At 48.1% G+C, this 18,478-nt stretch overlaps 1 protein-coding gene across 2 annotated transcripts in view; it reads right to left on the bottom strand.

The window, feature by feature from the left end:
• The window catches only part of DGCR8 (DGCR8 microprocessor complex subunit), a 288,096-nt gene that overhangs the window by 19,475 nt on the left and 250,143 nt on the right, over positions 1–18,478 (bottom strand). For both annotated transcript variants that reach the window (XM_085636096.1, XM_085636097.1), the window contains one exon: positions 10,870–10,983. In XM_085636096.1, the coding sequence (XP_085492222.1) occupies positions 10,870–10,983 (114 nt within the window). The remainder of the gene's footprint in view (positions 1–10,869; positions 10,984–18,478) is intronic.

Genomic DNA, 18,478 nt, shown 5'->3' with positions numbered 1-18,478 from the left:
GACACCAGGAACTCAGATTCTACAGACACAAGAAGAGGACAAAGAAGGGCGAAGAAGGGAAAACTGAGGACCAGGACTTTTGGTGCCAAACCCTGCCTGCCTGCACCTGCCCCGACAATCGCAACAAACCGACTCAATCTGCTGCTGTCAGCACTTCGCAAATTGCCAGCAATCGCTCTTGGAGTAGAGGAACTACTCCCCTGTAGCTTGCAGGCACCAAACAGCAAAGAGTGGTCCACAATTCTGCCGCTCGCTGGTCTCACCGACGCAGAGGTCACAATGCTCCAGGAGGTCGGATCTGACTCCTCACCAAGTGAGAAGACGCGCGGGATCAATCTCCCATGAGATGTGCTTTCAATCTGTTTAATTGAGGGATACATCCACGTCTGTAGATGTTATGCAGTCTTTGCACAACCGTGTCAAAGAGCGGAACTCATTTCATAGGGCCGTATTATGAAATTGACGGATCAATCTGCACACATATGCTCCTATATTCTCTAAGAATTATTGTGGAAATATGAATCTGTTTTCTCTTATTTCAGATGAACATTAGTGGAATCTGTATTATTAAAATTAGAATTGGAGTCATCAATCCATTTCTCCGCTACCCAATACTGGAACTTTATATATATGTGTGCAGGATTAGTATTCTCTTTAAATACGAGCGTAACAGCTTCGTGTATTCAGTCCGATCCGATGAAATGAGTTCCGCTCTTTGACACGGTTGTGCAAAGACTACATAACATCTACAGACGTGGATGTATCTGTCAAGTACCTTGTACTGAAGTCTGGCTTCCACGGGAACAGATGCTTGATCTCCACTCCCCTACTCCACTGCCGCGAGCTCCAGGCTCACGAGCAGCAGAGAGGGGGAAAGGGGAATTGGACAGACAAGAGAGACTGCACTGCGTCTTCTTCTGGACTGGTCTCGGGGCACCTTCCGTAAGACTCCTGTAACGAGAGTTACTCAATAACAGCCTTATCAAAACCCAACTCTACTGTACTTAACCGACTAAGGCCCCCACCATTACCTGTCCTGACACAGTGTGTAGCTGCTCTCTGTTCTCATTCTGCTAGGTGCTTTTCTTAGTGGAAGAGGAGCTGTACTGTTTACGTGCTTCTACTCCTACAATGAAAGAATACATGTAAAACCAATCTTGCCTAAGCCCCCACCCTAGCTCTACAGGACTGCCATTACCTGTCTACCCACATAGGGGGGTTACCATCAATTCCAAAGTGTGTAAAAGTTCTTTTATGTTCTGATTCAGTTCTTCGTTCTTTCTAAGAATCCGCTGATGGATGATGATAGGAAAGTTCTTAATATTTATATATATATATATATAGAATATTGTATCCAAGTTGCCACAAGCTGGAAAAAAACCTCTTTCTACTCACTCCGCTCTCTGTCTCTTCTTAATCTCTTTATGCTGAACTTTGCGGCTAACTGCTGCTGACTGACGACTCCAAATACTGTACTCTTGAACAAGAAGACTGACTGGCTTGTCTCTTTTAACTACACAAGTCACAGTATGCTTCCATAGAGTTGAAGACGATGCGAATAACTGCCAGTTCTGGCTACACTTACTTCTTGGAATGTCCTTGACAACTCGCCTCTCATGCGACTCTTCTTCCGTCGAGACGAAGTACTTGTCAGGGGGGGTAAGGGATGCCAGTAACTATTCTCCGCACTATGAACTGGGTGAGGTAAAGACAAAGTCTCTCTGGGGCTGGACGGAAACACCAAACGGAAGCCTCTGAGAGATTCAGGATATTCCCTACTGAAGGGACTAGAGAATGCCGCACCGTAGTGCAACCAAAATGGACTATGAAGAATCTAACTCTGACAGGGGAAATTCCTGAAGAGACGGAGTTCGAGAGAACACCGCCACTCGACAGGATTTGACGGTTGAAGTGCGCCGCGTTGGAAACGCGCGCGCGCAACATCAACTCCTAAACACTACAACACTATCAGAGTGAATCTTTAGGGAATCTAAGGACCAACCGGCGGCCATCTTGGGTGGTACGGGGGGAATAAACCTAACCCATCCAGGTACGAAGGATAGCGGAGAGCGATCTTACTGAAACGCTTCTACGCCTCCCCAGCACAAGCCTAAACTGACTATTGGGTTGTAGCCTCAACTGAGGAACTCTAACCCTATCTGTACCAATCCTGACAGTACCCCCCACCAAAACCCCCCTCCTCTCCTCCTTGGGCTTAGTGGGGTGAGTTCGATGAAACTCTCGGAGCAAACGGGAAGCATGGATATTGGAACGTGGCTCCCAAGAACGCTCTTCTGGTCCATAACCCTTCCAGTCAACTAAATAGAATACCTTCCCTCTTTGAAGCCTAGAGTCCAGAATTCTTTTGACCTCAAATTCCTCACTTCCCTGCACCCAAACTGATGAGGGAGACTTCCTGACTCTAACTCCCACTGGACTACGCTGAAGCAGGGAGACATGGAAAACTGGATGAATCTTTAACCTGGGTGGCAGAATGTGTTCTTCAAAACTGGCCGAGAAGATGAGGATGTCATCAATGTAAACGACTGCGCATCGATCCAAAAATTCCCGCAGAACATCGTTTACAAAGTGCTGGAAAGCTGCGGGAGCGTTGCATAAACCAAAGGGCATGACTTGATATTCATACAATCCAAAACGAGTACGAAAAGCCGTCTTCCATGCGCACCAAATGATAGGCGCCCCTTAAATCCAATTTTGTATAAACCTTCGCTCCCTTTACTTGATCCAAGAGCTCCGAAATCAGGGGCAGGGGATATCGATTCTTCTTGGTCACCAGATTGAGGGCGCGATAGTCTATGCAAGTTCTCAGCTGGCCATCCTTCTTTGGAATGAAGAAGAGTGGAGAGGACACCGGAGACTGTGAAGGGCGGATGAAGCCATTGGCCAAATATTTACTCAGATATTCCTTGAGGTGGACATTTTCTGCTTCTGATAGCGCATAAATTCGGCTACAGGGCAAAGAGGCTCCCGGCTCCAACTCAATTCTACAGTCGTACTCACGATGGGGGGGTAAACGTTCCGCTTCCTTTTCATCAAACACCGAGGCAAGATCTTCATACTCAGTTGGAATTTCTTGAGTATCCACCACACAGATGGTTCTTGAAACACTTGCTAGCTGTTGGGCCTGTGAGACTACTGTCGGTTCTAGATTTGGGTGAAAACAATGTCGTAGACAATAGTCCGAGTTCATGCGGATAGATCGTCGGGCCCAATCTATCAGAGGATTATGCTCCGTGAGCCACGGCAGACCCAAGATGAATTGAAATTGAGGAGCATCGATCAAACTGAATTGCAAGGAGCTAAAATGTTGACCTGGTCCGTACAACTCGATCTCCTCGGAGTCAAAGACTATAGGTCCAGAAGACAAACTTGTTCCATCCACCGCACGTACCGGTTCCGGATGTTCCTTCCTCACGAAGGTGATTCCCAAAGCCTTTGCAAATCCAATGTCACAAAAATTTCCTGTGGCCCCTGAATCGATCATGACGGAAATTCCTTCCTTGATCTGCCCTCCAAATCTTATTTGAACAGATAAAATTAAATGTGGGGCCGCAGATTGCAAGGTGTTTGCCACCAATTTCAGATCGGGAGTTGTCTGTTCCTTCGCTTCCACCAGGGCAACCCCTTCTACTGGTGGAGCCGATCTTTTACCCATGAATTGTTCTTTGGTTTCCTTGGGCACTCCTTCACATAGTGACCCGAGTTTCCACAGTACATACATAACCTGCCCAAGCGTCTCTTCTCTCTTTCTTCCTTAGACAAGGGTCCTCTCACGGAACCAATCTGCATAGGCTCCTCTTCTGATGCAGTCTCTTTGGGCTTGGATCCTTCTGCTTTCATTCTGTCGAAACGGGGAGGTATATACCTAGTCTCTTTTCGCCTCTCGTTCTTCCTCTCACTTTGACGCTGATCAATCTGAAGAACCAGGTCAATTAACTCGGAAACCTCCGTGGGACGTTTTGGAATCTGTGATAACCCATCCTTGAGCTCATCTTTGAGACCACGATAAAAAATTGCGGCTCGTTTTGCTTCTGGCCAATTTGTCTCCACTATTAGTTTGTTAAATTGGGCCAAATATGCCACTAACTCACGGCTTCCCTGCTTAAGGTCTAATAACTCATTGTCCGTGGATTGAGAGATGGACCGTCTATCAAAAATCCGTAGAAATTCTCTCTTGAATCCTTCAAACTCATATAAGATGGGGTCATTGTTGTTCACCAACGGCATGGACCAGGCGGCGGCATCTCCACTCAGGTACGACAGCATGAACGCCACCTTAGACTGGTCTTCCTTAAAAATGATGGGCCTACAGAGAAAGTGTAATGAACATTGCGTGAGGAAAATCTGAGCCTTATTTGGGTCCCCACTATACCTTTCAGGAGCTGCCAATGGAATTGTTGGGGAGATGGCGTGGATAACCTGTGTCGTGAGTTCGGCAGCTGAGGGGGCAGGGGCAAAAGAGGGGGGTTTGTCTTCCTGGACAGTTTGACGGGACCCCCCGGAGAATTCTTCAAACTGTTGACGCAAATGACGTGCATCTAAGGCTGACTTCCTAAACTCCTCTCTCAAGGACTTATTCTCTTCCATGGTATCGCTCAACTGCTTTTGTATGCTATCTAATACTGTGGCTAGAGCCTTCACGTCAATTCCCTCAGCCATCGTGCTCAGGTGGAATTCAGTCTTTTATGGGCACTTCAATCTGTCAAGTACCTTGTACTGAAGTCTGGCTTCCACGGGAACAGATGCTTGATCTCCACTCCCCTACTCCACTGCCGCGAGCTCCAGGCTCACGAGCAGCAGAGAGGGGGAAAGGGGAATTGGACAGACAAGAGAGACTGCACTGCGTCTTCTTCTGGACTGGTCTCGGGGCACCTTCCGTAAGACTCCTGTAACGAGAGTTACTCAATAACAGCCTTATCAAAACCCAACTCTACTGTACTTAACCGACTAAGGCCCCCACCATTACCTGTCCTGACACAGTGTGTAGCTGCTCTCTGTTCTCATTCTGCTAGGTGCTTTTCTTAGTGGAAGAGGAGCTGTACTGTTTACGTGCTTCTACTCCTACAATGAAAGAATACATGTAAAACCAATCTTGCCTAAGCCCCCACCCTAGCTCTACAGGACTGCCATTACCTGTCTACCCACATAGGGGGGTTACCATCAATTCCAAAGTGTGTAAAAGTTCTTTTATGTTCTGATTCAGTTCTTCGTTCTTTCTAAGAATCCGCTGATGGATGATGATAGGAAAGTTCTTAATATTTATATATATATATATATAGAATATTGTATCCAAGTTGCCACAAGCTGGAAAAAAACCTCTTTCTACTCACTCCGCTCTCTGTCTCTTCTTAATCTCTTTATGCTGAACTTTGCGGCTAACTGCTGCTGACTGACGACTCCAAATACTGTACTCTTGAACAAGAAGACTGACTGGCTTGTCTCTTTTAACTACACAAGTCACAGTATGCTTCCATAGAGTTGAAGACGATGCGAATAACTGCCAGTTCTGGCTACACTTACTTCTTGGAATGTCCTTGACAACTCGCCTCTCATGCGACTCTTCTTCCGTCGAGACGAAGTACTTGTCAGGGGGGGTAAGGGATGCCAGTAACTATTCTCCGCACTATGAACTGGGTGAGGTAAAGACAAAGTCTCTCTGGGGCTGGACGGAAACACCAAACGGAAGCCTCTGAGAGATTCAGGATATTCCCTACTGAAGGGACTAGAGAATGCCGCACCGTAGTGCAACCAAAATGGACTATGAAGAATCTAACTCTGACAGGGGAAATTCCTGAAGAGACGGAGTTCGAGAGAACACCGCCACTCGACAGGATTTGACGGTTGAAGTGCGCCGCGTTGGAAACGCGCGCGCGCAACATCAACTCCTAAACACTACAACACTATCAGAGTGAATCTTTAGGGAATCTAAGGACCAACCGGCGGCCATCTTGGGTGGTACGGGGGGAATAAACCTAACCCATCCAGGTACGAAGGATAGCGGAGAGCGATCTTACTGAAACGCTTCTACGCCTCCCCAGCACAAGCCTAAACTGACTATTGGGTTGTAGCCTCAACTGAGGAACTCTAACCCTATCTGTACCAATCCTGACAGTATCCCTCAATTAAACAGATTGAAAGCACATCTCATGAGAGATTTTAACGTTTGTTCTGAAGAAGGTGGTCTTTTATTTTGTGACTTCCACCGAAACGCGTCGACACATGATCTAGAAGGCAGACTAGAGATTGTGGGGACATCTGTTTTCTGAACAATGAAGTATTGGAACATTTGTCAAGGAGAACAGTGGATCCGGATCTTTTGTCTTCCTCTTTTAGCCGATAAGAAAGTACCTTTCTTACATGTTCTCCCCATTTTGCACATTATCCATAAAATGAATATTAGGCTTTTAAATGCTTTTAATCAGTGACATTTATTTATGTTTTTGACTATCTACTGTTACTGTGATGATAAAAAATTATTTGTCATATTGAAATAAATATTTGCTATGTATGAGAACATTTTATCGTGTCCAGGTTCAGGTGTCTTGTTCTGGTGACTGAATGGTTTGGTTGTGAGCCACTATGCAATTTTGTAGACGTGCCGAAAGGGGGAATACTTGGTTTTGACTTTTTTTTACCTGGCCCGTGTTATTGGAACGCCTTGCCCCATTATATCCGCACCTGTCCTGATTATATAAAATTCAGGAAACTGCTTAAAAACAGTCTTATTCTAATTTTTTGTGTTTGGTTTTTGCCTGTGTTCATCGTTAGCGCAGAGATACCTCTTACGAAGTGATTCACGCGCTATAGTAAGTTGTACTAACATAACATGGTAAGCCGACTTAACGCTGCTGCGGCAAGAAACCTAACATATCCACCTCTGGACGCCACTCCGGCGAGCGCCGAGGCCACGCCCCTTCACAGAGGCCACGGACCCCGCCGGCGCGCATAATAGGGCGCTGAATACAAGCGTTTACCCAGATCACCTGAACCTCCTGAGGCGGAAGCCGGGAGCGCGACTTGATTTTTCTTAAACTGTTCCTCACCACTTGTGTCTAGCATTTTTAAATCACTCACCACTCGATCCGTGTACCCCGCGCAGCCGACTTAACGCTGCTGCGGCAAGAAACCTAACATATCCACCTCTGGACGCCATTCCGGTGAGCGCCGAGGCCACGCCCCTTCACAGAGGCCACGCCCCCGCCTCTCCCACCACTAAATATGTGCCTTTTTCGACGCGCAGCGGACGAGCGCAGCGGGCGCGCCGATGGCACGCCTAAGGCAAGCCCGTCTGCGCTCGTCCGCGACCGACCGGGCCTAGGGCCACCCCACCATGCCCTAACGAGACAATACTCGTCGGCGCAGCTACATGGACTCCAAGGCCCGTGGCCGATCGATGACTCCGTGACCAACTACATCGATAGTTTGGGACTGTCTACCTTAAGCCCTTCTCCTTCTCCCCCCTCCCCGTCTCACCCTCCCTCTCTCCCCCTTGCTTCCCGCTCCGATTCCCCTGCTGCACCCAAACCTACTTCCCTCTCCATTTACTATCTCAACACGCGCTCTGCTGTCAAGCACTAACATGAACTCTCTGTTCTACTCGACCAGCACAAACCTGATCTCTTATTCCTTACAGAGACCTGGTTCCGTGATATCTCCCTCCCCTCTTTATTAGCAGCTCTCCCTGCCACTTACTACGCGCTTCGCACCGACCGACCAACTGGTAAAGCAGGCGGGGGTGTCGCCCTGATCGCCCGCAAAGAACTCCCCTTTCAGCCTCTAACTTTACCCCCTATCGGCACCTCAGACTTCTTAGTTATCCGCTCCCTTTCCCTCAAAGTTCCTCTTACCTGCCTACTTATGTACCGTCCTCCCCAACCCTCTCAAGCCTTCCTTCCTGGGTTTCAAGAGCTTGTGGCCACCCTAGCGGTTAACAACTCCTCCATTATTGTCCTCCTGCAGAGGCTCGTCTTGACTCATTCCCCCTCCTAACAGAAGAATCCTTTCTTTCCCTTCTCCCCTTGGTCAAATCAGGATCCCCTTTAGACCCGTGCCCTGCTCACATCCTCAGGCACATCTTCACGACCTGTGTGCTACCCCCGCTCACCTTTCTCAACAGCTCCCTGTCTCAGGGCGTTGTCACCTCAACTCTAAAAACAGCTATAATTCTTCCCATCCTAAAAAAACCTGGCGCTGACCCCTCTGCTCCTGTCAACTATCGTCCCATCTCTCTACTACCCTTTTTAGGGAAAGTACTGGAACGACATGTGACCAGAGTGCTCACCGCCTACGTGGAAGAAAACCGAGTATTAGCCCCCCGTCAGGCCGGATTTCGCCCCGCTCACTCCACCGAGTCTGTGGTGTTATCCGTCCTCGACAACCTTAGAGAAGGCATGGACACCAACCTTCCCCAGGCCTTGGTCCTCCTTGACCTCTCCGCCGCCTTTGACACGGTGGACCACTCCATCTTACTCTCCCGTGTCGGGGCGGCTGGGGTCGGCCCGGGTCTGGCTGTCCTCCTTCCTAAGGAACTGCACCCAAACGGTGCGCCTGGGCGACTTCTCGGCTGAACCACGTAAGGTTTCATGCGGGGTCCCTCAGGGCTCCTCCCTTTCCCCACTACTGTTCAATCTGTACATAGCCCCCCCTCATCTTTGCTCTTCAGCAAATGGAGGTCTCCGTATATAATTATGCGGATGACCTCCAGCTTATATTTTCCCTATCTCAATCCCCTGACTCCATGTCTAACTTTCAATCTACTATGATCTTCATCCGGGACTGGATGAATTACAACCACCTGAAATTAAACCCAGACAAAACCGAACTGGTTTTGACAGGTGGTTGTACCAGTCCCTGGTCCCCCCTCTTTTGGCCCCCCTCCCTTGGTCCCACTCTTCCTCCGTCAAAACGCTCGGTATCAAACTTAACGATCAACTCACTCTGCACTCCCAGGTGAGCACAGTGGTATCCTCTTCCTTCCTTTCACTCCGCACCATCCGAAAGGTCTCCCGCTTCTTCTCCTTCTCTGCCATAAAACTTATTGTACTAGCTATGGTCATCTCTCGATTAGACTACGGCAACGCCCTATACTACGGCATGCCCGCATACAACGTACGATGGCTACAGCTGGTTCAGAACCAGGCCGCTCGTCTAGTCTACAACTTGGCTAAATCCCATCACGTCACCCCACTTCTAAAATCCTTGCACTGGCTCCCTATCCGTGAACGTTCCCAGTTTAAAATGGGCTGCATCACTTTTCAGGCTCAGTCAGGTTCCGCCCCTGCCTTTATCTCATCTGAGATTAAAGCCTATGCCCCCGCAAGGGAACTGCGCTCATCTTCTCAACACCTGCTGACTGTTCCTCGTTTTCGGCGTAATAAATGGGGAGGCTCAAAATTCTCCACTCTCGCCCCCACCTTCTGGAATTCTCTCCCGACCCACCTCAGATCCCCCACCCAATACTCTCTCTTCCGAAAGGCACTAAAAACCTCTCTCTTTCTACAGGCTTTCCCACAATAACTCCTCCCTATGCCCCCCGGACCTCCCCGCTCTCTGAGGCTCAGTGAACTGCAGCGCCATGAAACCGCCAGGTGTACGCGTGCTTTAGAAATGATTTAAACTCAACTAAGCAGATTCTTCCATGGAAGGGTCAGGCGAGACTTAATCCTATGTCATAGGTGGTGTCCAGCCTGTTAGCCTCTTGTAGGTCCATATAAAAGTAGTCATCTTCCTATCAAGGGACAAGCGCATCCCCATCATAATCACCAAAAGGTGAGGGGCACCTGTCAGAGTCTAAACCGAAGGACGACTCATTAGAAAGGGATTTGTCAGTCAGATTGTACTTGGGCTGGGCGCATCAGAACACAGCTTCTGCCAAAGAGTCGGACAGGACAATAAGAATCACGTAGTCTTACGGCATCGAGGCAGAGGAATCACCTTGGATCATGGTGCGCGGAGTCGGCATTGAAGCCAGAGCTGAATTCAAAGCAGGTTTGAGACACTAGACTGTGCAGAGGGCAGACCTGACTGGGTCAACACAAATGGAGGCCTCCTCCTGAAGCATGAAACCTGAAAGTATGCCAGAGATAGCTGGAAAGGTGCCACTATTGCCTCAATCTGTTGTGGTGCCAACAACTGACACAAAACGGGCTGCATCAAAACCAGCTGCAGAATAGACTTACCAGTGAGGCAGACGGTGAGACAAGAGGGCACATCGTGTCCTATTGACTTCTAAGAAGGAAAGTGGTGAGGCCGGGACAAGGCTTGTTTTTCTTCTTTGACTTCGACTTACCCAAGGACTTGGATAGAGAGGATGTCCAGTCGCGGGAACGGCCCAGAGAATAATTGTGTCGTACAGCTTAATTTCGTGGTCACGGATCTTCTTTGGGTTCATCAGGGCACGGAACCCTCAAGACATGGAACTGTGGTCCAGAAGTAGAGGTTCACCTTGCGGAGATATGTCACAAACATCTGTTTGCGACAGTGCTTGAAAAGCTTAATCCCCGTCGTTCTAGGAGGGCACATATCTTGCACATTGGAAAGTATTGCAAAAAAAGCTCATCAACCGACAAGAGAAAAGATGGATCTAGCTACGGATCTGCATATGAAGGCATAGAAAGAAAGATATCAGTATGCTTGGGTGGTGCCTATAGCCATTATCAACAGTCACTTCCGGAGAGAAGCTAAGCAGCAAAAAGCCACCTACCAATGTGCAGGAGTTGAGCACAAAAATTCCCAGATTTAGTATGGGCATGTTCTAAACGCATGGAATCTGTGGTTAGAAGTATCCTTCAAAATTGTTAAACACTTAAGTTGGCAAATACATTTTCAATTCCAATTTCTCATACTTACTCGTTCCTGGGCAAGTTTCCTCATTTCCTCCTGCAGTTTGTTAAGTATTCGTAGATTCGGTTTGTTCTTTTTGGCAAATTGCTGTAGTTCAATCACACTTTTATCTGACATGTACTAAACAAAGAAAAACAGGTTATTTTATTTTGTAGAATGTGAGACCGGTCTAAGGATATTAAAGTGCTTTACAGGAACGACGAAAATTCACCTGACAAACAAATGATGCATCACTGTTTAGACATCAACAAGTTCTTACAGACTTAACAGTGTTTGGCAATACATTTTCAATTTCCACATATAAATGGATCAAGCATAATAAAATGTATAAGAGAAATTGAAGCTGTAAATGTACATGACAGGAGAAAATCAGGCTTGTTTATGAATGGAAAAGGAATCCTAGCTCAACTCCAGGGAATATTTAATCTAGTCAAAGCCACTGAACTGTCCGGCCCACGTGCCCTTTAGCGCAGGCTGACAAATCTTCCTGAAATTTTCCAAAGAAAGTATAGAGGTAGGTGTTGTGCATGGACAGTTTCATGGTGATCCATCAAGCGGGGGCTGAGAAAATACAGGGTCAACAACAAAAAGTGCGTTTTCCTCATGTTAATTCCCATTATACATTTAGAGACACCTGCAGCCTGAACTGCAGGACAGAATAACACCAAATTTGGCTAAAAGGTAGATTTGGTTACACAGATTGTGCTTTTTGGTGTAAATCCATTCAGTTGTTGAGAAATTTAAGAAGATGGAGTTAATGGTAACTGTGGCTGTGATGACTTCGCAAAAAGCTTGTGAAGGGAAAAGCAGAGCTCCGATTGGCTGCCAACACTTCAACCGGAAAGTGTTGGCAGCCATCTTGGGACTCTGCTGCAGCTGTGTCCCAAAAAAAGGTAAAAATAAACAAGCATTGGCATAGCCAATAGGTCTCACCTTTGGGAAGTAATAAGTGTTTAGGCAGAGAGAAATTGACTTTGTGTTTGCTTTTAAGCTGTGTTGTTCAGAAGTTTGCAGCACGCTGAAAAGTTAAAATAAAGAAGTGGGAGAAGCATTTTTGTTACTTTAGATAGGACCAAGAAAGTATTATGTACCAAAGAATGACCATATATAAAAAGTATTTATAATAAGTAATGACTTGATTTTTTTTGTCCTTTGAATGCTGGCAACTTGTGTCTGCTTGTCCTAATTTTTTGTTATTATGGCCACGATGGTAGGAAGAGTTTGTACCAGCCCTTAGGTCAACGGGTGGATTGCATTTCGGCCACCGTGTATGAAACGGCATACAATAACGCACTGCATAAATCAGGTTTATTAGAAGGCGCTAAGTACAATCTACAAAAATTAAGGATGCAATAATAATTAGACTTATGTGGAGCAAGCTGCTATGGTCCAGCTGCTTTGCATCACAGCATGTAGGACGAGCCAAGTAAACACCCCAGCAGCACAAGTTCTAACAGAATGGGGAAGCTGAGTCGAAAAATCCCCCAAGCTCCATGTTCCATCCAGGCCTTCACAGCAAATGCAGCGCATCCGTTGTCTGCCAAGATGCTGGGGCGTGCACACTGCATCCGGATAGCTTCACATTTAAACCCGCAGGTCCCTCAATATAATCTAACGATTAAATAAACGTTGCGCATTTCTGAAATATTACTTCAAAGTAACTGACAGCAACATTAACGAACTATGCAGGCATCTGTATCTACACGTACGTAAGTGCCTTTATGTATATTTAGTCACATTACAATTCAATACATTACAAGTTTAACGCTTTTGGCAACGAGAAAGATATCGGGTCCTATATCAATGCGAAGATTTGTGCATTGAACCAACCACTCGTCCACTTCTGCACACAATTTCAATAAGCATTGGAAATGCAATAGGTCCCACCTTTAAGTTTAAGCAATTTGTTTTGCGAATGGTATTGGTTTTTTTTTTTTTAGCTTTTTTAACTTTCTTTACTCCCCAAAAGGTCCCTTGCTTTCCCTTGCTTTCTCTTCCTATCATTAGCAACACCTTCAGCTAAGTGTTACATCCGCCTGCACCTTTATTACACTTTTATAAAGCCAAAGTGTGATGGAGCAGTTATGGGCTGTGTGCTTGGTTAACAAAATAGAAACAAGCATTGGTAAATACGAATGTTGATCTGTTAACCGTGACAATATCTGTAAATTATCTTTTAAAACAAGTAAAAGATGTAGCTTTTTATTATTTGAATCCAACCTTTTTGAAGTACCTATTGTAGCTGTTTAAATTGAAACTGGGGTACAGAAGCTTTTATAAAAATATACTTAGTGTTTCTGATCTCTGAGGATCAGGGCCGATTGCGCCATACCGACCGAGTGTGGCGCATTGATTAATGAGTCAAACAACAACAAGCACATGCTTGGCGTCCGCTGTTGTAGTGGGAATGCTGCGCAGCCCGAAGGAGGAAGTGTACGGAGCGGCGGCAGACAAAAACACCTGTCCCTGGGGGACGCAAAGGCAAGGAAGGCACCTTAAAGAGATGGCTGCCCAGAGACGTGACAAGAGGTGCGATAAAAAGCCCACACAGAGCACTAGCACAACGCTACACGTTTCAGAGTGGTCACGAAAGCACCCAGATGTACCCACCTGCCTATGAAATGCAGCGGGCTGTATGAATGTTTTAACGTCGGGTCATGAGTTGGCTGAAATTGGAGGCATGTTAAGGCATGAGCCACAAATTAGGGTCACGTAGAGAAGTGTGGGTGAATAAGCGACGGGACTACAACCCGCCCCTCCTGAAATAAAACATCCGATCACTAACCCAATCTAAGCTTGACGGTGGCTGAGGTGCCCTGGGAAGCTACAAAACCAAATGTTTGTCTATCTCAACCCATTCGCGACCTTACTGGGGATGTTATCACTGCTCGGCTGCATTGTAACAGCTGCAAGAGGTGTCATTCCTCGTGTCCTGGACTACTCTGCATTGGAGCTGGCGGAGAGCAGGGGTACTGCGACATAGTTGGACGGACTAGATAGGAAAACGACCAATCCCTAGCCAAGATTCAGAGCGCTCTAGGGCAGTGATGACGGATTTACAATTTAGTTTCAAAACATGGTTTCAGCAGCCCTATTCTATAGAAGGTTCAGGGACCCATTACTTTGTACTGCATTTCTTTTTAGGTTGTGAACAAAAAGGAGTAGTTTCTTACCTGTAACTCCAGTTCTGTAGTAGGGGTATCTCTGTTATAGTCGTAATCTATGAATAGTCCCGCCCATGTGCGGGGACCCCGGAGCAATCAAAATATCTCTTAAGCTGTCCTGCATTTGCAAACCTGCAAAGACACTTAAGAGACAGACAAAAATAATACAGCCTAAATACAACAAGGCTGCACTGGCCAGCACTTCCTCTGAAGTGAAAAACAAGAGCCAAAATAAAGTTTAAATGTCATTTTTATTCACATCTGACATGTTCCTTTATTGTATCACACTCCCTTCACCAAAATCCCTTTAAACAATAGAGAGGAAGGGGTGGGCAGACAAGCCCTATAGGCTGTCATTATGTGTCTGCTAAAGGGATACCGTGCCTTTAAGAAAACTCTCCAGAGACCCCCGGTATCCCAGGATGCACAGCCCAAGCAAGTTACTTTCAGTTCTTTTTGAAGGTGTATAACAGGCCTGATACTGCCATAATTACTCCACCGGGGAGGAGGGAGGGTCGCTTATGACTATAACAGAGATACCCCTACTACAGAACTGGAGTTACAGGTAAGAAACTACTCCTTCTGTAGTAGGGGATCTCTGTGTATAGTCATAATCTATGAATAGAATGGCAAGCCCATCCCAACCACAAACAGCGGTGGAGTAAGAACCAAACACCAACAAATCACTGTGCAAACAAATTCCTCAGCGAAGCCTGTCCAACCTGCGCATCTGCCCTAGCATCAGAGTCCAGGCAGTAATGCTTTGTAAACGTATGGACCGACTTCCAGGTGGCAGCCTTACAAATGTCAGCAATTGGAACATTCCTAAGCAAAGCTGTAGTAGCTGCTTTGCCCCTAGTCGAATGCGCTGTAGGCTTACCCCCTAGTGTCTTATTAGCTTTCTGGTAACAAAGCTGAATACAGGACACAATCCATCTAGAGATGGACTGTTTTGAGGTAGCTAGACCAGTTCTTACTGAACCATAATTTACAAATAGTTGATCCGACCTGCGGATGTCTTTTGTCTTATCTAGATAGAATTTCAACACCCTACGCACATCTAGTGAATGCAGAGACCTCTCCGCCGGAGAGGAGGGATGCTGAAAAAATGTAGGCAAAGTTATCATCTGATTTACATGGAAATCAGATATCACTTTAGGCAAAAATTTAGGATGAGTACGCATCACTACTTTAGACGCATGGAATACAGTATACGGCTCTTGACAACACAGAGCCTGAATCTCACTCACCCTCCTGGCCGATGTAATGGCCACAAGGAAGGCAGCCTTCCAGGACAAATGCTGCAAAGAAGCCTTATGAATAGGCTCAAAAGGCTCCCTCATCAATCTGGACACCACCACGTTCAATTCCCATGGTGGAGAAGGTCGTCTAACAGGGGGAAACACCTTACGCAAACCCTCCAAAAAATCCTTAATCACAGGGATTTGAAAAAATGAGGTTTGGGAAGGGCCCTTTCTATACGCAGTCAAAGCTGCGAGATGAACTTTGATAGACTGAAAATTAAGCCCAGACTGAGCCAACTGCAGCAGATAAGGCACAATAACATCTTCTTTACAGGATGTAGGGTCAATGTCCTTTGCCTTGCACCATAAACAGAATCTCTTCCACTTATAGGCGTAAGAAGTCCTCGTAGACGGTCTCTTTGCCTCCTTCAAGATCTCCATACAGTCCTGAGGTAGGTTCAAGTGTCCATACTGTACTAGCTCAGGAGCCATGCTGCCAAACTCAAGGACGAGAGATTGGGGTGAACCATCTGCCCTCCGAACTTCGTGAGAAGGTCCGGCCGGCACGGCAGGCGCCGGTGTGGCAGAACAGACCGGTGAAGAAGGTCGGTGAACCACCATTGTCTCGGCCACTCCGGAGCAATCAGGATCATTCTGGCTCTGGATTGCGACAGCTTGATCAGCACCGCCGGAATCAGGGGAATGGGTGGAAAGGCGTAGAGAAAGCTGTTGGACCAGCTGATCCATAGTGCATTCCCCAGCGTCCCTGGTTGGTAGTACCTGGACGCGAAGTCGCAGCATTTGCTGTTTTCTGCCGTAGCGAACAGATCTATATCCGGAGTGCCCCATTCTGCGAAGACGTCTCTTAGCACGTCGTCGTTTAGCACCCACTCGTGGTTCTCTTGAACGAGTCTGCTGAGCGCGTCTGCTTGGGCATTCTGCACTCCCGGCAGGTGGGTCGCCGTGACCGTCAGATTCCTGGCCACCAGCCAGGTCCAGATCGCCTGTGCCTCCCGAGATAGGGTGCGTGACCGGGAGCCCCCCTGCTTGTTGAGGTAATACATGGTCGTAGTATTGTCCGTCTGAACCAGCAGGGAGGACGTCCTGAAGGAGGGATGGAACGCCTTCAAGGCCAAGTTTACTGCTCTGAGTTCCAAAAAGTTGATATGGTAGGTCGTCTCCATCTGCGACCATATCCCCTGAATCTGAAGAGGGCCCGAATGCGCTCCCCAGCCCTGGAGAGACGCATCGGTCACTATGGTCTGGGCCGGAATGTCCTTGTGAAAAGGGGTCCCCTTGCAGACATTCTCTGGGGAACACCACCATTTCAGAGACTGCCGAGCGTGCTGAGACAACTGGATCTTGTCCTCCCAACACCCCCTCCTCTGGTCCCATTGATCCTCCAGACATTCCTGCAGGGGCCTCATATGCAGACGTGCATTGGGGGTGAGGAAGATGCAAGAAGCCATCGACCCCAGTAATGAAGACACCGTCCTCACCGTAGGAGAGCGGGCTGAGATGAGATGCAGAGCCTTCCCACGGATCGATAAGCGTCTCTCCTCCGAAGGACACACGCTTGCGGTCAAGGTATTGACTGAAGCCCCCCAAGTACTGGAGACACTGCACAGGGATCGGCACTGACTTAGTCATGTTGATGTACAGCCCCAGACGGTGAAGCAAAGCCGCCGTCCTGTTGAAATGGCACTGGGCTTCCTGATAAGTGGACGCTTTGATCAACCAGTCGTCCAGGTAAGGGTAAACAAACACCTTGGTCTTCCGCAGGTGTGCCGCGACCACTGCCATGCACTTGGAGAACGTCCGTGGTGCAGACTTCAGGCCAAACGGGAGTACGGAATACTGGTAATGGTTGTTGCCTACCAGAAACCTCAGGAACTTGCGATGCTTTGGTGCGATCGGCACATGAAAGTAAGCGTCCTGCAGATCTATGGCGCACAGCCAGTCTCCTCGATGCAACTGAGGGTAAATCTGATGCAGGGACAACATACGGAACTTTTCTCGGCGGATCCACCTGTTTGCTTGACGCAGATCCAGAATAGGCCTGAACTCGTTCTTGTCTTTTTTTCTTACGAGAAAGAACCGTGAGTAGAGACCTTTTCCTTTTTGCTTCAAAGGAACAGCTTCTATCGCCTTCTTTTTTAACAGAACGTCCGCTTCCCGCTGGAGCTCCCGCACCATGTTGGAGGAGCGCACTGGTGGAATCTGTGGAGGCGAACTGGTGAAACGAAGACAGTAGCCATTGCAAACAATATTCAGCACCCACTTGTCCTGTGTTATTGTCCTCCACTCTGCCAGGTAGTGTTGAATACTTCCCCCCCACCGGAGCGGGTAACGGATGAGGGGGAAGTAACTTTTCAGGGCTTCGACCCGGCCGGGCCTTTGTTCCCCGCCGAGGACTGATGCTGGCCTCTGCCCCTCTGGCGCTTCTGAAAGGGCTGCCTCTGGTACTGCTGCTGTTGCTGGGGCTGTTGCTGGGGGCCCGACTGACGCCCTTGGCCCCTCTGCTTGGTGTAGCGCCTGCCCGAGGAACGGAAGGACCTCCTCTGCTCCTTAGGCCGCTCCAGCCCCACCGCCTTCAGAGTTTCCGCCTCAGCCTTCATGCGGGCCATCTCGTCATCCGCATGTGACCCGAATAGCGTCGTGCCAGAGAATGGTAGATTGGCGATCTTCTGCTGCGCTTCCGGCTTGAGCGGAGTCAGCCGCAGCCAGGAATGCCTCCTCATATGTATGCCGTGGCAGTACCCATGGGCCGCCAGCAGCGACACGTCCCCCGCCGCACTGATGATCTGATTAGAGACCATCATGCCCTCGTTCAGCACCTCTTGAAAATCCTCCCTCTTGTCTCTGGGCAGGGAGGCCGAGAACTGTTGCAAGGAGTCCCAAAGAGACCTGTCATAGCGCCCCAACAGAGCGGAGGCGCTAGCGGCCTTCATCGTAGTAGCCGACGTGGAGCACATCCTCCTCCCCAAGAAGTCCATTTTGCGACTCTCCTTATCCGGGGGAGCCGTGGAGGAAGGCGTCGTAGAGTGTTGCTTACGAGCCGCCGCCACGATAACAGAATCCGGTGGGGGGTCCACTCTGAGGAACGCCGGATCCGAGTCAGGAGCCCTGTACTTCTTGGACAGTCTCGAGGGCGCCGGCTTCACCACGGCCGGCGTTAAGAACACCTCCATCGCAGGTTCCTCCAGC

The sequence above is a fragment of the Triturus cristatus genome, chromosome 11 (assembly GCF_964204655.1).
Source record: "Triturus cristatus chromosome 11, aTriCri1.1, whole genome shotgun sequence".
In the NCBI taxonomy this organism is placed as follows: Eukaryota; Metazoa; Chordata; class Amphibia; order Caudata; family Salamandridae; genus Triturus; species Triturus cristatus.
This window is presented reverse-complemented; position numbering and strand designations above follow the sequence as displayed.